The sequence below is a fragment of the Pezoporus wallicus genome, unplaced genomic scaffold (genome assembly GCF_028554395.1).
Source record: "Pezoporus wallicus isolate ANWC-B61680 ecotype Strahan unplaced genomic scaffold, APGP_CSIRO_Pwel_v1 contig_227, whole genome shotgun sequence".
Taxonomy (NCBI): Eukaryota; Metazoa; Chordata; class Aves; order Psittaciformes; family Psittacidae; genus Pezoporus; species Pezoporus wallicus.
In genome coordinates, this window is record NW_026635704.1 from 7321223 (window position 1) to 7349178 (window position 27956).

The window sequence follows — 27956 nt, forward strand, 5'->3', positions numbered from 1 at the left end:
ACTGCGCTGTCAGGCTGCTCGTCCTGCCGAACTGCGGTGGGATGTGGCGGCGAGGAGGGGGTTCCGGCAAAACCGAGCTCCCGGTTCCAGTGTACGCGCGGGTACGGGCACTGTGGCCCGGCCTCTGTCGCGCTGAGGCGGCGGCTGTCCCCGGGCTTGTGTTATTGCTCTGAGCGCTGCCGTATGAATTCCTGGTCTGTGCAGCTGCTGTGCCTTATTGCTGTTTTCTAACTTGTTAAAAGAGGGTCATCTTCAAGTTCATTGTGCTGTATAAAGTCATAGGGACTTCTTAGAAAACTTGTCAACTATAAAAATGTGGAATAAAGATAGAACAGAAGCAACAATTAGGAAACTAGATGAAGGCAGAAGTTCCTACACCATGTGCTGAGTGCACATGGAAATGCCTGTCAGGAGATAAGTACTGCATTATTAGACAATGGTAATTCTGAAAAGTGAACTCTGTAAAAACTTCCCACAGGAAGAGTTTGCGCCAGGAAGCACGTGTGATTGCCAGCTACAGTTTCAAGGAGTTGAGTTTTCTTCTTGAAAACGGGAGCCATGATGTCTGTGGTACATCGACTGACGGCTGGGTGGCTTGTGGATCATCTGTCTTTTATCAACCAGTGTGGCTATGAGATCTGTGACTCCTTTGCATACCCTGATGGTGTCACTCTCAATACTTCTGTCGTATCTACTAGAGATTGTCATCCTACTTCTACCTTTGCTGCCACTTCCTCAAGCGATGGTCCTATTCCTGGTCTTGGAGATGCGATAGAAACAGAAGGTAAACCAGCAAAAACAAGATACACATTCCGGGAGGAATTCTTTGATGTTTCTAAGCCCCATATAGCTGCAGCTCCTGAGGAGCAGCTGTGGCAGGGGTGCCCTGAGGCGAGTCTCACAGAACTAAAGGCCAGCACCAGCAGAGGGGAACACCAAGCAGAAACCAAGAGTGGTGTCAGAGATTCTGTTGCCAGTGCTAGGAAGGTATGTTCTCCATAATACAGTAAGCTACAGTAACCCCTTGGTAAATAACATACCACTAACACTGTCTTGCACACTTCAGTTTCCTGAGATTATGTAGGAGATAAGGAGCTTTTCCGCCATAGATTTCAATATGCATGGAAAAACATCTCTCACAAGCACTCACAAAGGTATTCTTGTGTCCCTTATGTCAGTAATATGCATCCTTTGATGCAGAAGCAGTGTGTTGCTCACAAAATCTTCTGATGTTGGCTGTGGTGAGGCACTTGAGCTGAAACTGTGGTAGGTGTCAAGATTGTGCAGATTAACAAGAAGGGAAGGACAGTATGAATTTACTGTAAGTACGTAGATTGCTCAGTACTGTTCCTTATGGACAAAAAAGTGTGGCAGGTCTAAACCAACAAATGTAATCCTGAAGATGTAACTAATTTTCTCCTGTTACTGGTAAGCTGCACTTGAAGCCCATACCTTCAAGTATGGACCCAAAGAAGGTATGAACGTGAACTGTGCATGTGCTAGGTATGTTCAGATCCCAGTGCCATGAGTAACATAGCACAGCTTTAGGCTTATGTACCTTGAGAACGCCTACAGCGGATGAGGTATTTTGAGATCGTATTTTTGCTTATTGGAGTTGTGATAGAAAAACATGTAATTCTTCTGCCTGTAATTCATTTCTATTTTATTATTTTTTTTCCTTTCATTGTGGAGTAATATTTTTTTTTCATTGTTTGCTCTTTGTGCAGAAACGTAAAAGGAAATGTGTATTCAACCAAGGTGAACTGGATGCTTTACAATACCATTCAAAGGTAAGTCTGAACTGAAGTATAATTTGCAAACACATGACATCTGACTTTGGGCATGTACAGAGTGCAACATGTGGTTGCAAACGAGTTCTGTTCTTGTAGCTTATTCCACTAATGGTAAGGTCAACTCTCTAGTCCTTAAATGAATAAGGGCTTACAGAAACTGTCTTCTGTGTAGATGTATGTGAAATGAACTAGACTTAGCTGCGGCTAAGACAGTTCAGAGAGCTGAAATCTGCATTCGCAAAGTATCTTTTACTGTTATAGCAGGGGGATTGGAACTAGGTGATCTTAAGGTGCTTTCCAACCCATAGAATAAGTATTCGATGATATGATAGTGATAAGTTGTGTATTAGTTGAATGGAAAGTGACTAATTTGAAATAAACAGCATAGTGTGTTTGAAGATTGGTGCACCTTTAGTGTATCAGGACAGTGTGCTGAAGTTATTCAAAGCTTCTCTGACCAAATGTACTCCTAGATGTCTCGTTCTGCTAATGAGAAAAAATTTTATTCCCTTCCCCCTCTCTTGCCCCTCCCCCCCCCCAGCATTTTACATTGTAATACTAAAGTATCATGAATGGATTAGAATTCAGGTCTCTATTTAGTCTTATGTCTGTGATGTACTGGTGAAGTTACAACTGAATTAAACTGAGCTGTGTTAGTAAATCCTGGAAGTGTAATCTGTAGATGATGTTTGTCAGAAAGGAAGTTCACACTATTTCAGAAAGCGGCAAGAATGCATCAAAGGTGTTAGTCATATTGGGCCTCTTGTTTAATTCTGTTCCTCTTGGAGTATATTTAAATGACTAAATTTTTCTTCTTTTACATGGCAAAAGTTTTATAATAAACATGTACAGTTTGCTATAGTACAGCGTAGAGGTCCTGTAGTTGTTGTGAATAGCCATGCATGTGCAGGAATGGCCTTAAAGGAGCAAGCAGAAGTTCAACATCAAAAGCAGGTTTATAAGTATGAAAATCTTTAAGCTAAAATAAAGTCCTTCAACAGTAGGAATAAGGGAACAATGAAGAGAAGCTTGATGTCTTGGAGGCCTGTGTAACTTCAAATGATTTTTAGTGAATATGCAAAGAAGACACTGTTTTGAAAAATCTGTGGTCCCAGTCAGCCTCTGATACTATTCTCAGATTAGAATGTATTGGTTTTTACTGTACTTGTGTTAAAGGTTGTAGCTCTGCAAGTCCATTCAGATTATTTTGGCACTGACTCATATCTTCAGAATCATTTAAAAAAAAAAAAAAAGCCCAAATTTGTGTCTGCCACTGCATGTACGCATTGAATCCATTTATGAACTTTAGTCAGAATCAACATAGGAAACAGTAGAAAAGATGCTAAATTCCTTCAGCAGCCATTTGTTAAAACTACTGCTTGATAGTTAAGAGGCTTTGTCCACCTGTGAATTAACATGAGTGTAAAAGAAAAGCTATCTGCATTAATTCAGCTGTACAACTTGTAGCATTTATAAATAGACATTTATTTTGTTAAAGCAGTATGAACTTTTCCTGTCACAAACCTAAGTACTAAAAAGCTACTGCTTTGTCCCATCAGATACCTATATGGTAGTGCTATTAAAGAAATAATTAAAATTTCCTCACCATTAATTTGGGTATTGTAATAAAGAGTATTTTATAAAAGTGTCTTGTGAAGCTGAGCATTCCATAATCAGGAGCTTTAGAAATCATAAGTATTTGTACCTGGGACTGTTGCTTTTCTAAGTGAACAATAATGCCTCATTGATAATTACAGCTCGTAAAGGCTCAATGACTTGGGGATAAACTAGGTCTCTAAGGGAAGGTTCTGGAAAGGGAAGGTGATGAAGGGAATGAGACTGTTTATAGATCCAGTAATTTTGTTGTGCTGGACTCACTGGTGGATTATTTGAGAGGTATGTTACTTAGAAAATTTGCAAAACCAAGTTATTATAATTTTATTTGCTGATTGTACTTCTGTATTACTTTTAAAATGCATAAACTATTGTTTTTCAAAGTGAATTAAAATGTGAAAAAATACTGACTTTTTGATCCCAACTTACCTCTCAAAAATGTGTTTATGAGCACAGTAACTTCAAATTAAATGAGAATTTTAACTTGCTTCAGATCATTGCATTGAAAGTTATATTTTTTTGAACAATAATATTCCTCCTCTGTCTGTGAAACACTTTATTCTGTAGTATCTCAGTCTTTCTTTCTCCAGACTTTTAATTGTTGTAACTTTGTTAAAACAACCCTCAAACCAACAGCAAAAGTTAGCATGGCCTTATTATCATTACTATTGGACCTTTTGAGTTAGTGATCTCAGTATTTGGCAAAGATCCTTTTCCCACTCTGCAGATTGGAAATGTTTTGATTTCTATCACATTCCCTGATCAAGTAGATACGTGAAAGATAATTTATTTTCCCTTCTTTCTTTATGGTCACACAGGTCAGGACGCTCATTTGGGAAGGCACATTGCATTTAGTCCAAGAAGGACTCAAAAGTGGTTTTCTCCACCGCACTGTTGCAGAACCCAGTTGCAGGAAGAATGCTGTTCCTGGACACATTGGCTGTGGGTTGGCTGAATTATGTGAAATGGCAAAGCAGCTTACAGCTGTGAATGAAAGTGACCATCAAGCTGTACATGTGCTAGATGATGAAACCTCCATTCCAGAGTGGGACCTGCTGTCATGTGTTACGGAAAACAGCTCAAACTGTGCAAAGATAATTGAGCTAATGGGGCAGAAGTACTTGGTGCCACCAAAAAGCAGTTTCCTTTTGTCTGACATTTCATGTTTACAGCCTCTGCTGAACTGTAAGTATCTTTAGGCATTAGAATTTATAACTTTCCAACTGCCTGAGAAGGGCAGTTAGTGTTAAGATGGCTAATGGCTCAATGAACAAATTGTAATATACAGCATCATACCGATAAGAAATGCCGCTGCAAACTTTCAAAGTGGTTTGCGCAAATAGGTTAGGGTTTTCAAAGGAATCTTAAGTGGTTAGGGGCTCATGACATGGGAGGATTATCTATCTCCAGGAGCCTCCTTTAAAAAATCTCAGCCAAATTACAACAGTTTGAGCATGTTCTGAGCCACTGTCAATACGGAAGTCATGTAGATGCATTAAATTGACTAGCTGTGCTACTGGGTCCCTATCCCCAGGGTGAGGCTTTAACAGATAAATTTAATAGATAAATGGATGCTGCTGCTGTGGTGGGTCTTTGATTTTAGCTAGATTAGACCATGGGAGAGGGATGAGACTGTGCACCTTAAAGCAACGGTTCCCTTACACATTCATCCTGTTCAGCAGCAGGGGCTATTTAGATTTAGACTCATAGAATCATAGAATAGTTAGGGTTGGAAAGGACCTTAAGCCCATCTAGTCCTAACCCCCTTGCCATGGTCAAGGACACCTCACACTAAACCATGTCACCCAAATTGATTTGCATGAACTGATTTTGAAACCAGCCTCAGTGTCCCCCAGAGAAGACAACAGTTTGAGAGGCTGCTGCATCCAGCTGGACTGTGAGTAGCCAACATGAGTTGACTTCTTAGCTGCTACATTTCACAGCTGACAATACTGAAAGATGAATTTGGCATAAGCCAAATCAGTAACGGGGAAATGGTGTGATTTTAGAATTAGAAACTCCTTTGTAAAAGTAAATCCAGAGGTATCCAAGCCAGTATCCCCAGCCTTAATGGGCAGTGCAGAAAGCCTTAAGCTAACAACGTGCAGCAGTCTTCGCTGTACATCACCATTCCACTAGCTTTCAGTTTGGCCTTTATAATTATTAGCAGTAGCTAAGCTTCATCAGACTGTCTCATAGGAAAGATCTTGCCTGTGAGCAAGACCAGGGGATTACTGCTCTACCCTCTAATGCCATGACTTTAGATTTTTTTATTTTTTGAGGATATCTGCTGTCCATTTTAATTAATATTTTTCTTCTTCCTTTTCACCTCCCAAAAGTATTTCTGGTCAGTGCACTGTCAAAATGGCATCTCCAATGTTAATAAAGGGATAAGATGTAGAAATCATACTTACTGGACATGAAATATAAAACTGTTGTTCTTACTAGCTGTTTAGATAATTAGTATCAGACTCAATGAAGGAACTGATATGTTCTGTGGATAAAATAAAATTGGAGAGTCCCTTTTTTTCATGGATGTGTCCTGTATCTTCTGTCCTCCAACTAAAGTAGACACAGTTTCTCCCATGAAAACTCCCTCAGTTCTCTTCCTCTTGTCCATTGATTTCCATTTCATACACTGGGTCTAGCTCTCTGTCTCTCTTGATCTCCAGCAGTGCAAAACACAGTTTTCTGGAGCTGGTTTGAAGCTCTCCATGACCTAGTTGACCTATTGAAAGATCAAACAGGACAGGAATCTTGCGTTCAGGGATGCAGCCTTTCACTCAGCTGGGTGCCTTATTACGTAACTTCTGTGAGGAAACTGAGAAATTTTAATCTTTGAGACTTGCACTCTCAGAATGAAAACTGATAGAAGAGTTCCCAAGATGCTCCAAATTTCTTGGAGGGATCTGACACAGATCACATAAACATCCTTTCCTTAGGTAATCAGCCTAAACATTTCTGAAGTATATGATTATCAGAATTAAAACAAGCATGCTAGAAGCTTGTTCCAAATAAGAAACTTCTTATTTGGAAGGATCAGAAGAAACTTGCAATTTTATTGCATATCAGTTTTAACTGGTAGATCTGTTTTAAAACTAGTTTACTGTCTTTTTTTTTCTTTTAATTTTTATTTTACTTTCCAGACAAGAAGTATGATGTAATCGTGATTGATCCACCATGGGAGAACAAGTCTGTTAAAAGGAGCAGCAGGTAAATTTTATAGTAAAACTTTGTCATCTTAGCTTACAAAGGGTGATTAACATTTTAATATGCTGATGCAATTCAAGACTAATAACTGTGAGACTATAGCTAAAACTAGCAAATATTTTGGAGTATGCCTACCTTCAAGTCTATGAAACATCTTGGGGACTTCACTGAAATGGCTTGGATATTTTGTATACGAAGTATTTGCAAGGGTATAGATGTTAAATTACCTAACTAGTGGGAGAATGTTAGCCCCTGAGATTTACAAGGAAAGTCTGGGTCCACTGTTTTCTAAGGCCCAGATCATGCAGATTGATCATGCAGATCATGTGAAAATAATAGGGTTACTTCAGTGGGCATAAAGCTAGATAAATGTGTATTTCCAGACTGAGGTTCTATTTAGAAGTCTTACTTTTTTTTTTTTTTTTGTTAATTTGAGTTGTTGTTTGAGCTTCAGTCTGATGGGTAGAAGAAAGTGATAATGCAGCAGTAAAATCCTCAAGTGCAGTAGGAACTTTCTGAGTAGTGCAGTTTATGAAGTCATTAACTTAAAATTTTTATAGCCTTCCTTTTCTACTGAGTAACATCAGGCTTATGCCAGTAGAGCTCTCTTGATTACCGCAGAATTGTATCTATGTGAAAGAAGGGCAGGCAAGAAATACAGCCTTACAAGAATGTCTACTGTAGCTTTTGAATCTTGTTATGAAGACATAATTTGAACATGCAGAGACTGATCGGTAGGTTTACTTGGAAAGCTCTATAGAAACCTCCAGTAACTCGGAGTTAAACTCATCCAGGTGTTTTTCTTAACTATGTAAGTTACTCAGAGGAAAATTGTGGTTATTCACAAGCATGAATTAGTCAGCAAGACTCTGGCAAAAGCTGTAAAGAGCTATCACTGCTGTTAGCTACCTTGTTGACAGCTAATCTTTGTTTTGCATTTTGCATTTGTTGTGAATATTGTGATTTCTGGGCAGTTGAATTGTTTTGGATTTTGTCCTTGTTACCTGTTTCTTGCTGTTGTTCTCACTGTTCCATTGTACGGGGATCTGGGGCGCCCAGACGATGGGTGTTGATTTCAGTAGGCAGTGTGCCCATGTTTTTGATACTTCAACATGTAGGTTCCAACAATTGTAACATCACTATTAGTGTAGAATAGCATCATGATGAAAGTGGTAGAGCAAGACAGGATCTGGATAGCACACTGATGTAGCATATCGTTAGCTCATAAATGTGCAGAATTGTTCTGAATAACCTAGGCAACTTTTATCTTTAATGGTAACTTAGAAATAATGAATAATCTCTGCAAATAATTGGAGAAGTGATTACTCTTTCTGACCTTTTAACTTGCCAGTCAAATTAGTGTTGCCCTTGCACTTGTAAATGACTCACTTGTCATTTTCGTTAAAAGAGAAATTACTACGAAAAGTGAGTAATGTTACATTGACTAAAGAGCTGCTTTTCACTGGTGTGAAGATGAGAGTATTGAATTACATATGGTATTTATTAAACGTGGGTTTTTAGGTATCTTCAGAGTCACAACTCGTAATACTTTATTTTGGGGAATAGTAGAAGAATGTAGCTAAAGGTTCTGCTCAGTAAAAGGTAAATATATGTGCTAATTATTTTGTATCAGAATCCCAGTATCAAATTTGGCCACTGGGTGTCAGCCTTGATCCATTTTATCATGCGTTGTCAGGAGATGGTTCTTGAGATGCCTCGGCTAATTTCTTCATCCATTTGTGTTGCTTTGCAATTTTTGTATTCGGTACATGCTAACTTGTTTTCTCACTGTATTGGCACACAGATACAGCTACTTGTCTTCATGTCAAATAAAGCAGATTCCTGTACCAGCATTAGCTGCTCCAAATTGTCTTGTAGTCACATGGGTGACTAATAGACAGAAGCACTTGCATTTTGTTAAGGATGAACTTTATCCTCATTGGTCTGTGAAAACACTTGCTGAGTGGCACTGGGTAAAAGTAAGTTCTCAATTTGTTTTGTTGCTTTCTTGGAGACTGAGAGGGCTTGCACTGTGACACTTTATATTATGATTTGTCTGTTTACTTCCATGTGCTTTCATATTTGAGAAGTATGGTATCATAAGTATCTTCCTTATGATCAAAGAAAAATATCTCAAAGAAATGGATACAAAAATCTTTCACTGTCTATTTTTAATTCCTTTGTGACAGATTACTGGAGCTGGAGAATTTGTATTTCCTTTGGATTCTTTACACAAAAAGCCCTATGAAGTTCTTGTACTGGGGAGAGTTCAAGGAGACGCAAAAGAAACCTCAAGGTATGCCAGGATATTTATGGTAAATGTGACTTTTGAGGCTGCTAGGATTCTCTTAATACATATATATATATCTAATATATATATATATGTATCTCTATCTCACTTGTTCATAATACAGTGTAATGTCCCAAAGTCTTTTGGCATCATCTTTGTGGAACTAAAAATAGCATTATTAGTTTTGGGGTAAGAGAGTGCTTTAGTAATACTGAAGGATGGAAACCTTTTGTTCCTTACATCAGTCTGTGTTGGGGAGTTGGCTGAGATAAAAGCCTTGTGGACAGGGCTTCCTTTGCTAACAGGTTCTCTTGGACTGTGAGTCCTTGGCATAAGCTGATGCCATTTTGGAGATGCTGATGTTTTTCTGTGCATGAAAACATACAGAACTGCATTGTTTGTTCTCAATGTCTTTGCTGGCTTTTTGTTAACCATGTTTTGAATAAAGCCTCAGTGATTTCATAAACTGTCCTAAACGTATATTATGGCAGAGCAACATTTAATTTCCCTCAGACTTATCTGAAGTTTGACTGCGAATGAACATTCTGTGTCTTAGCTCCCATCTGAAGCTGGAGCATCACATTCAGTGATATTCATTCTCACACTTCTTTTCTTGTTCTGACTTACACAACAGGAAATCTGAAGATGTACTCCCAGTTCCAGAACATAAGTTAATTGTCAGCATACCCTGCAGTCTGCATTCACATAAACCCCCTCTTACTGGTACGTTTTGTTTTGTAATGTTTTTCTAGAGCATTGGGATTGGATGTCTGAAATGATGACCTAGGATGAGGTACCTTTTATATGAACCGCCTTAATTTCTAATATGCCAAGTAATTCTGCTCAACAGGACTTGTGGTTCCTCAACATTTCTGGAAATGTTCAGGCACCTAAGTCTTGGTCTCTAAAGATTAATATGAAAAGTAGAACTTGAGACATTGTTGTGTGGATATTTTGGGTAGACATGCAAAAAAAAGTAGCATTTTTAAATATTTTTCTTTAAATGCTGCAGGAACAGTTTATAGATTATGTGTGAAGTTATGCCGTATGACCTAAAGTACATTGTGGGGGAATAGACACAATGACTTTGGGTATATGTAAATAGGATATCTTCTACTTAGTTAATAAAGCAGAAATCTCTTTCTTTATTATGTCATCCTGAAAGAAATATTTTTATTCCTGCACAAGTTGCTTATACCCCTGCAGTACAGTTGTGCCTTTAAATCCAAAAACTTAATTATTTAAAAGCTGTTAACAATATATGGCAAATAAGGCATGCCCTGCTTATTTCTGAGGAGCTGTATTTAATTTACTGAAATTGATGCAGTGATTCCAGCCAGTTAGTGTGGGTGTGAATTCAACTTTTCAGAGTTTAGTTCAAAGAATTTTAAGTTTTTTGTGTGATACATTGCCTTTTGCACATTTTTCTGGAACACTCTGACTAACTTCATCAATAGCAATAGTACTTCTTCCATCATCATAGGATATTAAATACATCAAAAATGGTTCTGTCCTTCCGTAAGAGGAGAACTCAGGACGAATCTGCAAATATTCCAGGTGCACATAGTGCTATGTAATCACATCAGAAAACGCAGGTAGAACAACTGCATAATTCTACTGATAGGGCAGGCATCACAGTTTGTTTCACTGACATGCTTTCCTTTTTCTGTTCTCAAGGAACAGAGCAGCTTCAATTAGGAAGCTGATCTGGACAGTTGTTACATGTTTGGGAAGGCTCTAGAATTTGTATTTTGGACTTATATTTATTAAATTAACATACGTATGTACCTGTTCAAACTAGTAGAAGACGTACTTTGATTAGATAAAATAATAAAAGGCAATTCTAGGAGGATCTTTTTGCAGTTCTGAAGTTACATCTTTAAGCATTAGGGCTATAACAGGAAGTATCTTTGTTGATTTAAGGTAATGAATGGCTGGGTAGTGATTTGTGAGGCAGCCATCTAGGGCTTCTTCAGAAAACTAATGCTTAGCAGCCCTCTTGGACACAAACAGGAAGCTTGTAAGGTATCCAGGGGTGCAAAACAGCAGCTTGTATGTATTTTAGAGAATTCTAGTGCCAGAGCAGAACAGTTCTCTCATAGGGCAGAATCTAGAAACCATATTGGGAGTATCCTTTATAAATTATAATCCTTAATGGGTTTTGAAAGAAATTGTGCTAATTTATGTTTGTCTTCAGTCTTTACTTGAATGCTGAAATTCGATACCATCATGCAGCATTTATGTTTATATTTGAAAAAAAGAATTTGCTATTGAGCAATATCAAGGTTTTTACAAATGTTTTATAAAACCCACATGTATTTTACAGTTTTGGCAGCGCCATTCAGAACATGGTTATGGAATGAAAAGGTAGACTGTAAGGCAAAAACTAATCGCTGATGCTTTGACTTCAACGTTGCAACGGGGTAATGTTTTAAGGACCCGGCAGTATTCTCAAGTGGCCAGTAGAGAGCAGCTGAGCTACATCCACGGGTGGTTCAGGAGCAATTTGAACAGAAGCAGAGATTTGGCAGTGGGGGAGAGGGACACTTGATGAGTCACACACATTCTTTATGCTTTGTTTAAGTAGTAACAAAGCCAAAAAAATTAGTATTTACTGATGCTGTCTGGCACTTTATTTCTTATTACTACTCTAAAGGTTGTATGTTGGTACATATGTAGCCACTCATGACTGATTATAACAGTCTATCTCTCTGGAGGAAGAGAAAGATGTAAATTAAAGTAAGCCATCAAAAAGAGATGCTTGGGTTCCTACAGTGCATTTAACCATGAAATTGTGACTGTGGGGGTTTTTGGTGATACATGTGCTGAGTTCAGTGCTTAGGGCTTTAATATGTCATTGTAAATGTACTTAAGCTTCTTTATGCAAATGTGTTAAAATGAAATTTTATTACTCCTGGTTTTGATACAAATAACAGCAGGTTTTCTTTCTAATTCAATACAATGTTACAGAAGATACAGAAGGTATTCTGTTACCCAGATGATGTGAAATAATGTAAAGCTTCAAACACCTTTTTTCTTTTTCCTGTTTTATAGATTCTTCTTATTATAGCTATTTTTTTCTCCAGTTTTTAAGCATGTAGGCTTATTGTTAGAAACTAATGCTGTTATATAGCTGTATGCCTAAAATTCAAATTAATTCTTGGCTGTGCTCTAGTCACTTTGCATATCTCCAGCACAAGAGTGCAATGGGAAATCTTGGGAACTCCCTTCTGCTGTAGAAACCCTGGCTTGTAAGGCCATATTATAAAAGTGCTCTTGGAAGCAAAACCAAGTCAATGCTTTTTGTTTGCTTACGTACCTTGTGAAGCCTTACTGTTAGACTACAGTTGATAGGTGCATCAACATCTAGCTTTAAATTGAAGCTCAGGAAAGATGCTGAGATGTATAACCATTTTTGTGCTGAGTTTCAGCTCTTTTTCTTGTCCTACTCTGTTCACGGATTAGACAAACTGAGCAATAAAGACCTATACATTGCAAACTCTTTTGAAGGCTTACTGTGAAATCAGTTCAATCATGTGCTTTGTGCTTTGCATGACTCACAAATCAGACAGTGGAAAGCTGACAGTTGTTTTCACTTCATGTATCCAATTTGCCATGAAGAACTTGCTATTTAGGTAATTCAAAGATAAGGGGAAACTGTTCTTATTTCAGAGATGTTTAAAAAAGCAGCATGCATCTTCAATGCATATTTAGGATAAAGAGCAGGCAGGTATGGCAGGTATCCTGCCTTGACCTCTAGATTGTGCTTCAGAAGGAAGTGGGTTTTCTGAAAGACCGGTGTTACATCTGCCAGTCAGCTTTGAGGTAGCTTCTTGTGTCCGATGGCATTAGATGCCCAGTATAGCTGCCTGAGTCGCTGTCATAGGGTTTATGACACCTACAAGTGATACAAAATAATCTATTTATTGTCTATTTAAGCTGTTTATTGCCAGTGATATCTGTAAGTGGATAGAATTAATTGTGTGGATCTATTCCTATGGTAGAAGAATTTTAGTATTTCATCTTTCTGCTGATGTAGATCCTCTAACCTGTTTTCAGGGGAAAAAAACTCCACAGTTTGCTTAAGGGCTGCAAGTCAGATACATGACAAGCCTAACAATGAAGCTGTGATTTGTAACTTGAATGCTGACTTTTCCTGTCTTAAGGAAACCAACGTAATGAGATTTTATTCCAACCAAATACAGCCATGTTATTGTCCTCTTGATCTGGTAATTTCCACTGCAGTGCAAGTTACTGCCTGATGTGATTATGTAAATACCTACAACCTAGCAATGAGAAATCATATTGTAATGTAATCTTGCTTTATATGTAATGTCTGTTTTTAAAAAAATGCCGACTTAAAAAAAAAACCTCTGACAGCAAGAGAGAAAGGGGGAGATTCTTGGGACTTCCTTTTTAAATTCTACGACCAAATTGATGGTTTGGCACAACCTTCCTGCTTCTGCTGCACTGACCCATTTATTAGCTACGTCTTTTTTCCTTTATGGCAAACCAAACTTTGAGGTTGGTTGGATCTCTTAAGTGTGCTTTTAAAATTTGTTCTCTTAGTCTTTAGTGCTTAGTAAAACTGCTTTTGATTACTGGCCTTAGTGCTGTGATGATATTTTTAGTTATACGTTTTAAGAACAAGTGTCAACATTAGTAATGTGCTCTTAATGAAATTATGTCACCTAATTGCTTCTTTTACTTAGAAGCCTATGTAAAAAGCAAAATGGTTCTATTTTGGGTTTGTATGGAGTGGGAAAAAGGTCATAAAGCTGGACTGCAGTAAGCTCTGCAAGACTTAATGCCCATTAGGATAAAAAGAAGATATTCTACAGATGTCAGGATCTGCAAACAGAGCTTATTGAAAGCTTTGGAGCTTTGCTTTGCACAGTCTCTGCCTTATCTTTTGTGGAAAAAGTGCAACCTCTTACAACATGGGCTTTCTTAAATAATCAAGAAAATAAACTTTTGGAATACCTTTGTTAGTCACAGAATCACAGAATGGTTTGGGGTGGAAGGAACCTTTACAGGTCATTCAGTCCAGCCCCCCTGCAGTGAGCAGGGACATCTTCAACTAGATGAGGGTGCTCAGAACCCCATCCAACCTGGTCTTGAGCACTTCCAGGGATGGGGCAGCCATAACTTCTCTGGGCAACCTATTTCTTATTCCTTCTACGTAACCTAAATTTCCTGACTTTCAGCTTAAAGCCATCCCCCTATCACTACATGTCCTAGTAAAAAGTCCATCTTGAGCTTTCCTGTAGGCCCCCTTCAGGTACTGGAAGGCTGCTTTGCTGTGTCCCTGGAGCCATCTCTTCTCTAGGCTGAACAGTTCTCTCAGCCTGTCTTCATAGTGGAGGTTCTGATCATCTTTGTGGCCTTCTTCTGGACTTGCTCTAAGAGGTCCACGTCCTTCTGTCCTCTTTTAGTTTAAACCAATTACCCCTTGTCCTATCACAACAGGCCCTACAAGGAAGTCTCTCCCCATCTTTCTTATAAGCCCCCTTTAAACATTGAAAGGCTTCAATAAGTTCTTCCTGAAGCTTTCTCTTCTCCAGGTTAAACAACCCCAACTCTCTCAGCCTGTCTTCATAGGAGAGGTGCTCCAGCCCTCTGATCATGTTGGCAGGAAAGTGTACACAAGAAATCCTTAACTAAACAGAGCATGGAAAAAGAACAATAAATTTTACCCCCCTTTTTTTTTTTTTTTTAGATATGTGGTGGTTTTCCAAAATGGTATAAAAGCAGCTACTCATAAGTAGTGTCTAATTAGATGAACTCCTGTGACACCAATGTTCAGTGCAGCAAGTTTTCTGTCAAAATGTAGATTTTCCTCTATATTTCCCAGACTGTTCTCTGCAAATGTTAGATTTGTTTAAATATTTTAGCTTGCCTTGAAAAGGAGCAGGTTTTTAGAGTAAGGTTCCTGTTGGTAGTAGTATTTTTTAGAATAAAAGCTGCCTTAATGATAACCCATCTGACACATTTGTTTGACATTTGTTGAAGACTGGGGGGAAGGAGACTACATGTATGTGCCATGCCAAAATACAAGAAAGTCCAGAAACATCCATTACAAAATACTTAAAGAAAAAGTTTTGAATGGATTGAAGTCTTGGAAGAGGTAACCATGTAGGTAGGGAATACATCTGGGGTTGGCTATAAAATAAAGTGGATGCTTGTATTTCTGCAATAGGAGCAGTCCTTGACAAGATCAGCTTGGGTTTCACACAGGGGATCTGTGACTGGCAGATTTGATACAAAAAGTCACAGCTTGGATTGCACCAAAAAAAAAAAAAAAAAAAAAAAAAAAAAGGCATTCCATCTTCTACTTTGATGTATGCTGATTGGAAGTGTTTTTGCTTTCTGCAGTGATCATATCTGAAGAGACTGAGTCAAGCAACATAATGTTGGATTTATGAACCATATTTTTAAGCTGTGGAAATTCAGAAACCACTGGGAGATCTGATAAATGACCAAGAGACCCTTTGGAATAGAAAATGTTTTCATTTAGTTTTTCTTCTTTTGTCCTCAGGAACAAAAATAAGAACTTAACATGTAATTTTTAGTAGAGTTATGTTTTTTGGCCTTTCTGCCCTCTCTGTGTTGGGTACTCCTTAAACCTTTGCTTTTCCCAGGCATGTTTTTATGCATAATATCTTTGTAGATACTAGGTTTCCTGAAACCTAGTTGAAAATTTGTTTGACCCAGACACGAACCTGAATGGTTCTTTATGACATATAACATGTTTAACAGTAAGCTGTTTGCAGTAATAATTTTTTTGGCAAAATGCAAGATCTTTTTCTGTCAGTCCAAGAATAGTAGTTATAATCAGTGACACAATTGGTGACAGGCATCTGGATTACTTGGATTTAAGCAGTAAAAATGCCCTGCTGTAGAAGAAATTTAAAATTTATGTTACTGAATAAAAGAACACAGTTATATAAATATTTCTTCAATTGCCAGGCTGGTGTTGGGGAAAACAAAGTCCCTGCATTTTTATCGTCCTTTTATTGCTATTCTTATTTAACTGGTGTTTCTTCAGTTGTCATTAAAAACAAAAAAACATGCTTCTGTCCCCTTCAAGATGTGGAGGAAAAGAGTGATCTTAATTAAGGAAAGGCTTTATTTATTTATTTTAATAAACATTGCCCTGTGTTGTAGGAGCAAAGTGAGTCTTTAGGAAGTGTTTGGTTGATATTAGTGAAAAATTCAGAACTCATCAATGTAGAGGCTGAAATAAATCCTCATTCCCTTTCCCTAAATGAAAGCAAATAAATCAAGGCTATTGAAGGCCTTGACAGTGTTGTTCAGAATCTCAAGGGCACTTACTTAAAATTACTTTCTCACTATAAATAGTCTAGCTGTTTGATGAAACCCCTGAAATTAATTTGCTGTCTCTTCCTTTTGTAATAAACCACTCAGTTTTTCATCCACTGACTGCACAGAGAAGTTTTTGTTTGCTGTTGTTATTTGTACCTTTGTCACTGTTGTTTTCTTCTTCTGTTTCTTATCTTGCACAGGGGTTCTGGCAGAGTTTCTCAAGCCAGATGTGGAATGCTTGGAGTTGTTTGCTCGCAACCTACAGCCTGGCTGGACCAGTTGGGGAAACGAGGTTTTGAAGTTTCAGCACATGGATTATTTCACTGTTCTGCGAAATGAAAACTGAGTTGGGTCTTGTAGCTTTGTTCTGAAATTCCACACCTTCTCAGGAGGCTCCCAAACTTGCCTCTATTAGTGATGGTGCACTCAGAAGGTAACAGAAATAAAACCAGTTGTACTTTGGTTAAAATTCTTGAAGTGATAGGGTATCTGTTAAATGCTATCTCCATTTGTATGAACTGGTCCTTTATTTTGATTATCTTGAGATATTTAAACACTGATTTTTTCGAACCTTAAGAAAGGAAGGATATTTTGAGGTGTTCTTACTGCAGCTATCAAATCTAAGCATCATAAGCACTACAGTGTTGCACCTGTATTATTTTTAAAGAATGATGTATTATTTTTAAACATTGGCAATAGAAGTTCTGAATTACATAATGCTTCCTTAAAGAAGATTGTTTTTGTAGAACAATGGATTTGAAACTGAAATAAATGAAGGCACTGTATCCTACATGTTTGTCTATCTCAGGGAAATAAAAGGAGCAGTGGTGGTGTTAATTGGCAAGTGAATTGTTGATTGACTGTATTCTATGTAAAACTACACTTTTAAAACAGTCAGCAATTCTGTCTTTCTGTATATGGTGCTATTTCTTTGAACACTTTCTAAATGATCAGTCTCAACATCTTACAAATTCTGCCTGTGAAGCTGTTAGATTGACCTGAAACTTTAAATGATTGTAAGTATCTTAAAAATTCTCTTTCCTTAAATGACTTAATGAAGCCTTTGCCACTTACTCATTTGCAGCAGTAGAGGCAGAGCTGCTGGACAGGCTGATTTTCCTCATGGAAGCTCCTGAGTTCTGACTGCTTATAATGGGGAATAAAATGCATTGCGTACCTTTTTTACATTCATTTTTCCCTTTAGGTAGCCTGAGATGTGAAGGTTTTTAATCTTTAAATGTTAGAAGACTTTTTATTTATATAATTTTGTAAAAAAAAAAAAAAAAAGAAAAATAATAAAACCTTGTCAGTGTTTTATTTGCAGACCAGTTTCTATCCCACTGTTCCAATTTTTTGTTTGGGAGTTAACAAGAAAAATGCCCTTTTGTTTTTTTCTCTTTTTTTTTTTTTCTTTTTTTACTAACAGTTAAATGTATACTCAAAATCAGTAAATAATATAACACTGAAAGTTGTTATCCAGCCGGACACTTCTTGCTGCATGATTTTATTCAGCCTACATTTTAAACTGTCATGACGTAAGCAGTCTTACCTAGAACTGTAAGGGATAAGAAAGGTATCCCTGCCTGTGGCAAGGGGGTTGGAAGTAGATCATCTTAAACATCCTTTCCAGCCCTAACTTTTCCATGATTCTGTGAGGGTTTTTTTATTTGCTTTCATTTTTACAAAATATTCACTACCTGGAGCTTCTGTGTTCCCAGCCACAATTCTTCTGCCAAGATCATCCTCGCAAGGTGGTCTCAGTACTAAATGACTGTATGAGACTCAAGTATAGAATAAATTGTAACTGCTGCCCATATCTAGTTTTCCCTTTGTACTTTAAAAACTGCACAAGAAATTATGATGCCTGTTCCACATTCGCCGATATGCGTGGCTCTGGATTATCTTTTAGTTGCAAAAATGGAAAGGTATGAACAGTCTTAGAGTTCAGGGAACCACCTTTCTCCTCTGAGCTAAGCAGCAGAACCCTTCTAAGGGAATGACCTTCTTCAAGCTGTTTAAGGATTGAGGAACTATTTAATCTGTGTTTTCTGTGGGGCCTGTTTGCAAGTCAGGGCATTCTAGCCTTCCCTCCGCCTTCTGACCTGCTGTGCTGAGAAACTGAGCAGCTAATTTCAGCAGCTAATTCCAGGCCCTGAGTATGGTTTATATGTAGAGGGCATGTACACGCAGGTTATAAGCTTCTCAGTCTGGAAATCAAAAGTTGAAGATTGACATATAAATAATACTTGATCCTGTCATACATGGTTACAAATTGGGCTTTGGACAGCTGTTTGCTCAGCTGCTTTTCCAGCACTCTGGCTATGAAGAAAACCTTGTGAATATTATGGAAGTGCTGTTCTACATATGCAGCTAACCAACCTGAAACTGCTGGGTTTTCTCAGGAGGAGGTTCAGTATATCTCTGTTCATTGCCAACTCAGAAGTTTCATGGTGCTATTAGCAGTTGGTAATTTCAGGGTCATCTTTTAAACATAATTGTTGGTCTTTTAGGCTTAATTCAAAATCTAAATAGCCTCTTTTCTAGCTATCCAAAATCCCAGCTGTCCCCAGCCAGCCATCAGATCTTTCAGTGTCAGTCAGATGATTCCTCTAAAGCAGAATTTGAAGTGTGTTAGAAAACCAGTGATAAGGGAAGCCAGCTAATGTAAAAGGACAGTTTAAGATCTGGTTTCCTTTTAAAAAAGAATATTATCTATATCAGTTGTTCTGTATTTTGTGGTGGAAACATGTGTCAAGCCTTGTATAAAAAAAAAACCCTTCTCTGAAGAGTACAAACTTGGTAAGAAATTAAAGAACAAGAGAGAAAATAAGGATGAGGAATACAGGATAGTAATGAGATGTTGAGGTGTGAATATGATGAGTAGCAGTCCTAGGTATTATGCACATCTCAGGTGTTCCTAAGAAATGGTATTTTTTAAATCTCTACTTTTCTATTTTGGTATGTTAAAATACACACATTCCAAGGAAAAAATAGGTGAAGCATATGTTAATAAAGTATTTTACTAACAACATTGACAAAAGAAGGTTTTTTCAGTTCTAAATTCCTTTTGTGGCACTTTGGTGATTTGAGAACTGTAATTTTCAGAAAATACTTTATTTGGTACATCTGCTGTTATTTTAGCAGGACAATGTTAAAAATCTGTGTCTGGGTGTTCTCTACTACTTTAGGCCTTTTAAAATTATGGCTGATTGCAAAAAGACTTCAGTTCATAAAGCAATAAGAAGTAATTCTAAGCTGCTTCTATATGTAGAGTACATCAAGTGTCATAATCAAACTTACTTTTATGAAGCTTCAGGTTTGAGTATGATTTTTGAAATGTCGAATTAGCATATGACCTTTACTTGTATTTTTAAACTTCTATGAAGTAAAAAGAATTATACCAGTAGGTTATGTTTTTGGAATAGTGATTGCTAGGCATGAACTCCTGTGGAAACAGCAAAGTTTCTTTTGCAAGATTAAACGTTACTAAAAAGTGAAGTGAACAGCTCTTACCTTTTTATAGGACTCAGCTCAGGTAGGTGTCTGTAAAGAGCAGTAAAGAGTTGACTTAGAAAATCAATTTCCAAACCACATAAACAACTATAAAATTACAGGAGGAAAATGCTACTGTGCCTTGAGATGGCATCCCTTCCCTCCAGCATGTCAGTTGTACCACACAGCTTGGTGTCATCGACAGTTGCTGAGGGTGCACTTGATCCCGCTGTCCATGTCATTAATGAAGATATTAAACAATACTACTAAACATTTTCTGAATGGTCTGACAGTCTAGATCTTGCTCGACTTAACTTTTGATATAGTAACATGCTTATGGTGTAATGAGTAGGAGTGTCTTAGTGCAGCAGCGCATTGCTGTCCCGTGATCTTCAGCCCTTACCTGGGTGGAGATTGCTTTTTCAAGTGAACAGGGCTATGGAAAGGAGCTGCTGCTCACAGAGCCAAGGTCTAAACTGCAAGACCTGAAAAATGCTTCTCTGGTTTAGCTGTGTGCCCTGGACACCCCTTGGCTCCATAGAAATGACTCTCAGGATCAGGAGGAGCCTCACTGAACTTTGGTCAGGGCTGGCATTACAGAAGAGATATGTGCTGTGACCTAGTATTAATCAAGGGCTCTGCTGTTCCAGAAAGCAGCATGATAAATTCTGTTGCTTAAAATTTCTAGGTATTTTCCATTAGTGATGGTGACTGATTGCTGATGTTGTTTCAGGAAAGTGGGGAGTTGGAGAAAAGCAGGAAGAGGAACTGGTAGGTGTCGGTAAGCTGCTACCCATGCAACAAAGGCAGGCCTTTGTCTTGTTAGGATTGTGTCTGTCTTACAGCCAAATTCACCTTTGTAGCTTTGGCAAAGCTTGAGTCTGCAGCTGTTAAACAGTTAAAAATCATTGTACTGGGAGGGGTGAGAGGAGATTTTGGTTGTCATAAGCAGCTTGCATGCACCAGTCTAACTAGAGGTCTTTGGCAGAGGATGCTTCTGCAAGACATGGGGCTCACAGGTTGTTCACAACGGAAGAAGAGACCTTCATACAGAGTGGTACAATAGAAATCTTGCCCAGAAAGCTTTCTGTGGCTCAGTCACAGATGGTCTTTGTTTCTGGAGAAGACATCTTGGGTACTCCAGCCTAAATGGTGGTCACCTGAGAAGAGAACAGGTATAATACTCGTTGTGGCCCAGTGCTCAGATAAGAGAGGGCATGACTACAGATGCTAAGTCTATGGCCTGGTTTGAGAGAAGAGCATTTGTAAGGCTGTGATCAGACAGCAATGAGGGGTGACTGCTCTGCCAGTATTCTGTAGAGTTGTGTGTGTGTATTTGTGTGTACATGCAGAGCTGGTCTGTTGGAGTAGTGTGAATCAGGGGTATACTGGCCTTTCAATAACAATCAGAGTTGTGCATTACTAGGAATTTATCACCTTTGTATTTTTACTTGTCAGTGCCCTGATGCTACTAATGTATGGGAAAAGGTACTTTCATTTGGTTAGAGATACCCTGATAACATGCATGGTTTAAAAGCTTGCCTGGAGACTGCATGATAAGTATGTTTTTGCTGGTGTTTTTTCAAAGGCCTACATCGACACTGATAAATGAACAGCAGAGTAGCTGCCAAGGTGGGTTTCTGTGGCTCTGGCCACATCTTGACAGCGCAGGAAGCATGCAGAGGGCTGGACAGAGAGGTGGTTTCACTGGTCCTATGGCAGCTTCAGTTTACTTTAGCATCACTCAAATGACAGACCAGCTCTAACTAGGCTGGATCACCTTGCTGAGCCTAGCTTTCAGGATTTTCATTGCTGACATAAAGGAGGTGAGGCTAATACCTCCTCAGGGTTGTTTTTTTGGTGGATTGGACATTTTCACCTGCAAGCATTTTTTATTAAACTTGTTGAACTCGGGGGGTATACTGCAGAGCTTGGCTTTCAGCTTTGGCTCTGAGCCTGCTGTGTGGGTTGTCCTGGAATTAAAGACCACCAAACTGCAGGTGGTCCTCCTCAGCGGTTCTCTGTTCCAGCTTTCTAAGTTTTTAGTTCCCTATCAGTCCTCTGAGATGAGGGGTTGGGAGGCGCCATTGACACTGGGGTCTTGGCACTGAAATCTCAGTGTTGTTTTCCTTAAGAAATATGGCATTTTTAATCTTTTCCCTGTGATGAGAAAACTTGAAATTTCTATTACCCATATCAGAACATTTACCTGTTTCAGTTAGTACTTTGCCACTTACTTAGGACAAAATAAGTCTGACTTTCCATAAGCGCTGGTTATTGCAGTTTAGTTCTTCATTTGTCCTTTTCCATCTTCTGCTTCTCAATTGATTTGCTTCAATCAAGCATCCATTTATACATCAGTAACTTTGTTTTGTTACATAAGAGTCTCATTGGTGTTACTGGAATTGCCTTAGATTTCATGTAACTGTTGGGAAAGAGTGGCCATAGAAGTGTGGTTTAGGAAAACCCAATTTGAATTGATTTGTCTCCTGTTCTCACAAACAGCTGTGCATAACAGAGTGTAGCATGGGGTTGGAAACAAGTAGTTGCTGGTGAAGAAGGACAGAGGGCCTGCAAGTGACAGCATCCTAGGATGTGCAACTGCAACCATCCTGAGGCATCTGAAGTACAAGACCACACCCTGGGAGCTGAGAATTTGAAATCATAACAATAATGAATTGGCTGCTGTAACAAGGACATAAAAATGTGCAAGCCATGTGAGAGAAAGTTGTGATTTCTCCGTTAATCCTTGTGTTGCTTAATTTGTAGAAATGAAGATAAAAAAGAATCGGCAGTAAATGAGATAAACAGAAAACAGTATTGCAGCAGGATTTTTTTCCACAATTTTATTTACCAGTTTTCTGATGCTTCCTGTCTGATAATGAAAGAATGAAGTGAAGCCTCATTTGAGGACCATAAAGGAAATGATAGTCCTGCTTCTGAATATAGGTGACTTTCCAGGTCAGCTAGAGAGATAGTATTCATGTACTGCTAATAAAATGCTAAGAAGGCAAATATTTTAGTAAGATCTTTTCACCCTGACATTCAATATGCAGTGCCATGTCTTCTTTTTCCCCCTGTCAGTAAGTAAATGATCTTAAAATAGAAGCATTGCTTATTGCTAGTTGGAATATTGGGCATCCTCACTCAGTTCTCCTTTTATTTTGTAAAAAATGAACATCATCTGCTGAGGGAGGGGGAGGTCAGACATTCTTGTTTTGGCTGTAACATTATTTGCCTCAGGTTAAACCTTGTGGATCTGGCAGTCCTGTAAGTAACCCAAACCTGTGGGATATTACACACCTTGGCCTGTCTTAGACCTCCTCTTTTTTCCATTCTGTTTCCCTTCTTAAGCAGCCATTTTTAGCAGTGTGAGAAAATGAAGGACTGTAAAGAGGATATAACAAAGTGGAAACTGATGCCCAAGATGCAATGGAATAATGAGAAGAGAATTGTGTGCTTTCCTAGTCTATTCTCTAGCTGGTGCCCCTGCAATGCTCATGGCTCTCTGAGCCTCTACTGTGGGCTAGCTCATAAAGACATTTTAAACTTTACAATCTGTAAAGTTCAGTAGAATCACAGAATGGTTTGGGTTGGAAGGGACCTTAGAGATCTTCTAGTCCAACCACCCTTCCATGGGCAGGGACACCTTCCACTAGACCAGATTACTCAAAGCCCCATCCAGCCTGGCCTTGAACACAGCCAGGGATGGGGCAGCCACAGCTGCTCTGGGAAACCTATTCCAGTGCCTCACCTCTTCCTTCCTTCCTTCTATCTGATCTAAACCTTCCTCTTTCAGCTTAAAGCTATTTCCCCTTGTCCTGTCACTACATGCCCCTGCAAAAAGTCCCCCTCCACCTTTAGTCCTTTAGGTACTGGAAGCTGCTCTAAGGTCACCCTGGAGCCTTCTCCAGGCTGAACAAGCCCAACTCTCTCAGCCTGTCTCCATAGCAGACGTGCTCCATCCTTTGGAGCATCTTCATGGCCTCCTCTGGACTCTCCTGTGCAGATCCACATCCCCCTTTTTGTTGGAACTGCAGGTGGAGTCTCACGAGAGTAGAGGGGCAGGATCACCTCCTTCGACTTGCTGGTCATGCTCCTTTTGATGCAGCCCAGGGTACGGTTGGCTTTCTGGGCTGTGAGCACACACTGAAGCTGGCTCACATTCAGTTTCTCATCAACCAACACTCCCAAGTCCTCCACAGGGCTGCTGTCAATATATTCTCCGCCCAATCTGTATTTGTGCTTGGGATTGCCCCAACTCAGGTGCGGGGTCTTGCACTTGGCCTTGTTGAACTTCATGAGGTTGGCATTGGTCCCCCTTTCAAGCCTGTCCGCGTCCCTCTGAATCCCATCTCTTCCCTCCAACATGTTGACTACAACACACAGTTTGGTGTTTTCAGCAAACTTGCTGAGGGTTCACTCAGTGCCACTGTCCATGCTGCTGATAAAGGTATTAAGCAGCACCGATCCCAATACTGGCCCTGGAGAAGACCGCTGTTCTCTACTTGGACATTGAGCTGCTGGCCACAACTCTTTGAATTCGACCATCCAGCCAATTCCTTATCCACCAAATCTCTTAGCCTATTAGGAGATGGTAGCATTTTTCAACACAAAAGAGTGAGTGCATTTCCCTTGATTGGCATTGTTAGCACAGTGAACATCGCACACAGCTGGTTGCAGGTCAATTGCAGAAAGTACAAAATCTGAATTTAATTTCTGACCTTTTTTTCCCCTATCATATTTTTAATTTTTAAAAACTATTTTGCTTAAAGAAGGATTCAAGTTAAACAACTGTGTTATTCATGCAAATTGCAAGATGAGGGTCAAAAAGACAAAAACATTGTAGTTTGCTTGTCAAAGGATTATTCTGATGTAACCCCAGCTGGCAACTAAGTTCCACACAGCTGGTCACTCACTCCCCCTTGGTGGCATGGGGAAACAGGCAGAAACAGCACAGATGCTTTGAGATGTGCCTACTTTGATATGGACATATTTACAGCCACATATACTTCTGCATGTCTTGCCCCCATGTGGATTCATCCACAGGTCACTGTCCCTTTGACTCAAGTCCCTATTGGAGCTCCAGCCTGTCCAGTACAGTGGCACAAAACACAGTGATGCCATGGCCATCAGCCAGCCCAGGCACATGGCCATTGCTGTTATAAAAGTGTTCCCAGGCACAGGAGAGTAAGAGGATCAGCAGTACAGTACTACAGCAAGCAGCGAAAGCAAAAAGCATCCACTAACAAGCACTAGACTCTAATATACAGAGGAGCAGGCAAGCACAGGAGCCTGCTTCTTAAGAGAGAAACAGTTTTAACAGCAATAAATGCAATCTAGCACTTTCCAATCAAATCTGTTGTTATCTTGAACCCTTCAAGCCTTATACTGAATGCCAAAAAGGACTGTCCTGATTCAACCCCAACAGGCAACTGGGCTGCTCGCTCACTCCCCTCCAAGTAGGGTGGGGGAGAGAATCAGAAGAGTAAAAGAAATCAGGTAGGTTAAGCTAAAGACAGTTTAATAACTTAAGTAAAAGCTGCATGTCCAAGGAAAGCAAAACAAGGAATTCGTTTACTACTTCCAATGGTCAGGCAGGTGTTCAGCCATCTCCAGGAGAGCAGGGCTCCATCATTCTGATGGGTACTTGGGAAGACAAATGCTGTCACTCCAAATGTTCCCCCTTCCTTCTTCTTTCCCAGCTCTATATGCTGAGCGTGATGCCATATGGCATGGGATATCCCCGTGGTCAATTGGGCTCACCTGTCCCTGCTGTGCCCCTACCAACTTCTTTGTGTGCCCCCAGCCCACTCACTGGTGGGGTGGCACAGAAAAGGCCTTGGCTCTGCGTAAACACTGCTCAGCAGTAGCTAAAACATCCCTGTGGTATCAACACTGTTCTCAACACAAATCCAAAACATAGTCCCATACTATCTGCTATGAAGTAAATTAATTCTATCCCAGCCAAAGCCAGCCCAAGGAAGCAGAAATTATTATCTATAACTTAAAATTGGAATAATTGCTAATAATGTAACAGGCTAAAAATGTCAGCAATGTGGGTCATGATTTTGCACGATCATTAACTGAAGTTTGTAGCTAAATCTTACTATTTTTTTAATAGTATTGTCTTTTATACTATTAATTTAGGAGACAGCTTGTTGAAAATATTTTTATGACTCTGTTAACTCCCCTCAAACTGTTCAGTGTGTGGTTTTAACTATGTGACCTTTGTATCTTTCCTTGCTATGCGCACACCAAAAGTTAGGCTGAATTCAGAGAGAAAGTATGTGTCCTTTTCTGAGGTTCATGGTTCATCTATTGGTTCATATAACTTCAAAGAGACAGTTCTGACATAAAAACCACATTTTCCCGCATCAAAGTGACCCAGTCAAAACTTCCATCTAAAATTTTATGAGGCCTACAGCCTAACTCATTAAAAGAACCCAAGAGAGTTTAGATTACAGAGTGCTATTTCTGACCAACTAAAGGGCAGGCAAAGTTACAAGGATTTCTAAATTTCTAATAAGGTCAAGGAAGTGCAGAACATAAGAGGAATCCAAACATTATTACAATCTTCACTGTGTGATGCAACTCACATATACGTAATTTTTTGAGTCCTGTGCACTTCAAGGTTAATTGTCATAACCCTCAAAGTAAAAAAATGCAACAGGAATCAACAATGTTAATGTTCCTCCTAACATTACAGGAGGAAATTTTCTGGTTTTGTAGTGCTGAAAAGCCTCATTTACAGAGACTGGGAACTGTCTTACACAACAATTTCATTTTCTTGATATAATCATGGCTTTGGATAGCCATTTACATAATGACATTATAGGTCTGTAAGAGAAACAGGATTATATTATTCCATAACAAAGTTACTGAGGTTTTGGTATTATACTAAGACTCTGCTTTTACATATGATTTTATGAGAATGCTCTTTAAAGGAAATGATTTGCCCATTATCACACTGCTCTTTTGGAGGTCTTAGGTATACCTCTGAAGCCCAGGCCTTTTGCCTGCTGGTGATAGTTGTCAGTTTCACTCTGTATCACTATGGTCAACAAACTTCTTCTAAATGTGTAGCTTGTCTGTTATTGTCCCCTGCATACACATATGAGAAGGTGAAAAACAATAAACTGAATATCTATCACACGTTTCTTTACAGGAAGATTTGATTATTGTATAAAGTGGTGTGTGCAAAAGAAGATATCCCATAAATTCGGAGAGGAATGATGGGCAGTGAATAGTGATCAGATAGTGGATTGGTCCTCTCTGTGGGGGATGCGCTTCCTTGTAGTCAATCCCTCCATAGTGGTGAATACTCTGCTTGGAAAGGTTGCATCAATACCAGGGGATTCACTTAAAATGAAGGTGTTGTCTCTGAGCTTTTAATTCTCAGTCATAAATCTTTGCCAGAAATCTAAATAGCTCTCTTGAGTTTTCCAGATCTGATTATAATGCAAAGTCTCTTTGATGACTGTAGTAGCAAAAGAAAGTGAAAATAAATCCAAACGTAGAGTTAAGAATCCGTTTGCAGCCCAGAGATGTGAGATCATATCTGTTGTCATTTTTTACTGTCTAGCCATTTATGAAATGCTTATCCAGTGAAGATGTAATAGTTTTCATTTAAAATCTTGATACTAGATATTTAGTCTGAGACCAGCTGTGACACTTAAGTATTTCCTGCTTTGATGAACCAGATGATGGTATAATCTAATTAGTCTCCTCATGAGAAGCAGTCAGATGTATGATAGCTTTCCTATTTAAGAATCAGTAAAATGGCAAGATGGTAAAATCTGTCAGGGCATCTGTAACATGAATGTTTTATTATGAAAAAATGGAAGTTTCATACAGATCTGATTATAGAGGACTACTTATCTTGCTTTGTAATAGGAAGGGATTAGCAAAAAGTTGTTATCCTTTTTCATACTCTATATATTTGTGTGGTTTTGAGAGAAGCGAGTGTGTGAGTAAGGTTCACAGATGCAAGTATTAAGTTTTTTTTCTCTCAGGGTGTACTGTAGGTGATGGCTTAATTTTCGCAAAACATTCATTCTCACCTCTCTGCATAACAGTACTTGGAGGTTCATGTGATGGTTCTTAGCTGGTATGGACATAGGCAGTTTCACTGAAGTTGGTGAAATGCTAGTTTACATGAGCAAAACCATAGCCCTTTTCCTGACAGCTCCTGGTGTCACTTTCTCCATCATTGATGATCCCTTCTGTGA

At 39.0% G+C, this 27956-nt stretch overlaps 1 protein-coding gene across 1 annotated transcript; it reads left to right on the top strand.

Moving 5' to 3' along the window:
* Positions 1-360: 360 nt before the first annotated feature.
* METTL4 (methyltransferase 4, N6-adenosine) lies at positions 361-16791 on the top strand. The gene is made up of 8 exons (XM_057397570.1): positions 361-987; positions 1728-1790; positions 4226-4592; positions 6554-6620; positions 8422-8596; positions 8807-8913; positions 9542-9630; positions 16434-16791. Exons 1-8 carry the CDS (start codon positions 559-561, stop codon positions 16577-16579), a joined length of 1443 nt encoding a protein of 480 aa, XP_057253553.1. The 5' UTR covers positions 361-558; the 3' UTR covers positions 16580-16791.
* The last annotated feature ends 11165 nt before the right edge of the window (positions 16792-27956 follow it).

What these genes read in the sequence shown, in the direction of transcription:
- METTL4 (XM_057397570.1), top strand. Translation starts at nt 559, where the DNA reads ATGATGTCTGTGGTACATCGACTGACGGCTGGGTGGCTTGTGGATCAT. An exon ending in TCTGTTAAAAGGAGCAGCAG is followed by an intron (nt 6,621 to 8,421) that starts GTAAATTTTATA and finishes ATTGGCACACAG; the next exon opens with ATACAGCTACTTGTCTTCAT. An exon ending in ACATAAACCCCCTCTTACTG is followed by an intron (nt 9,631 to 16,433) that starts GTACGTTTTGTT and finishes TATCTTGCACAG; the next exon opens with GGGTTCTGGCAGAGTTTCTC.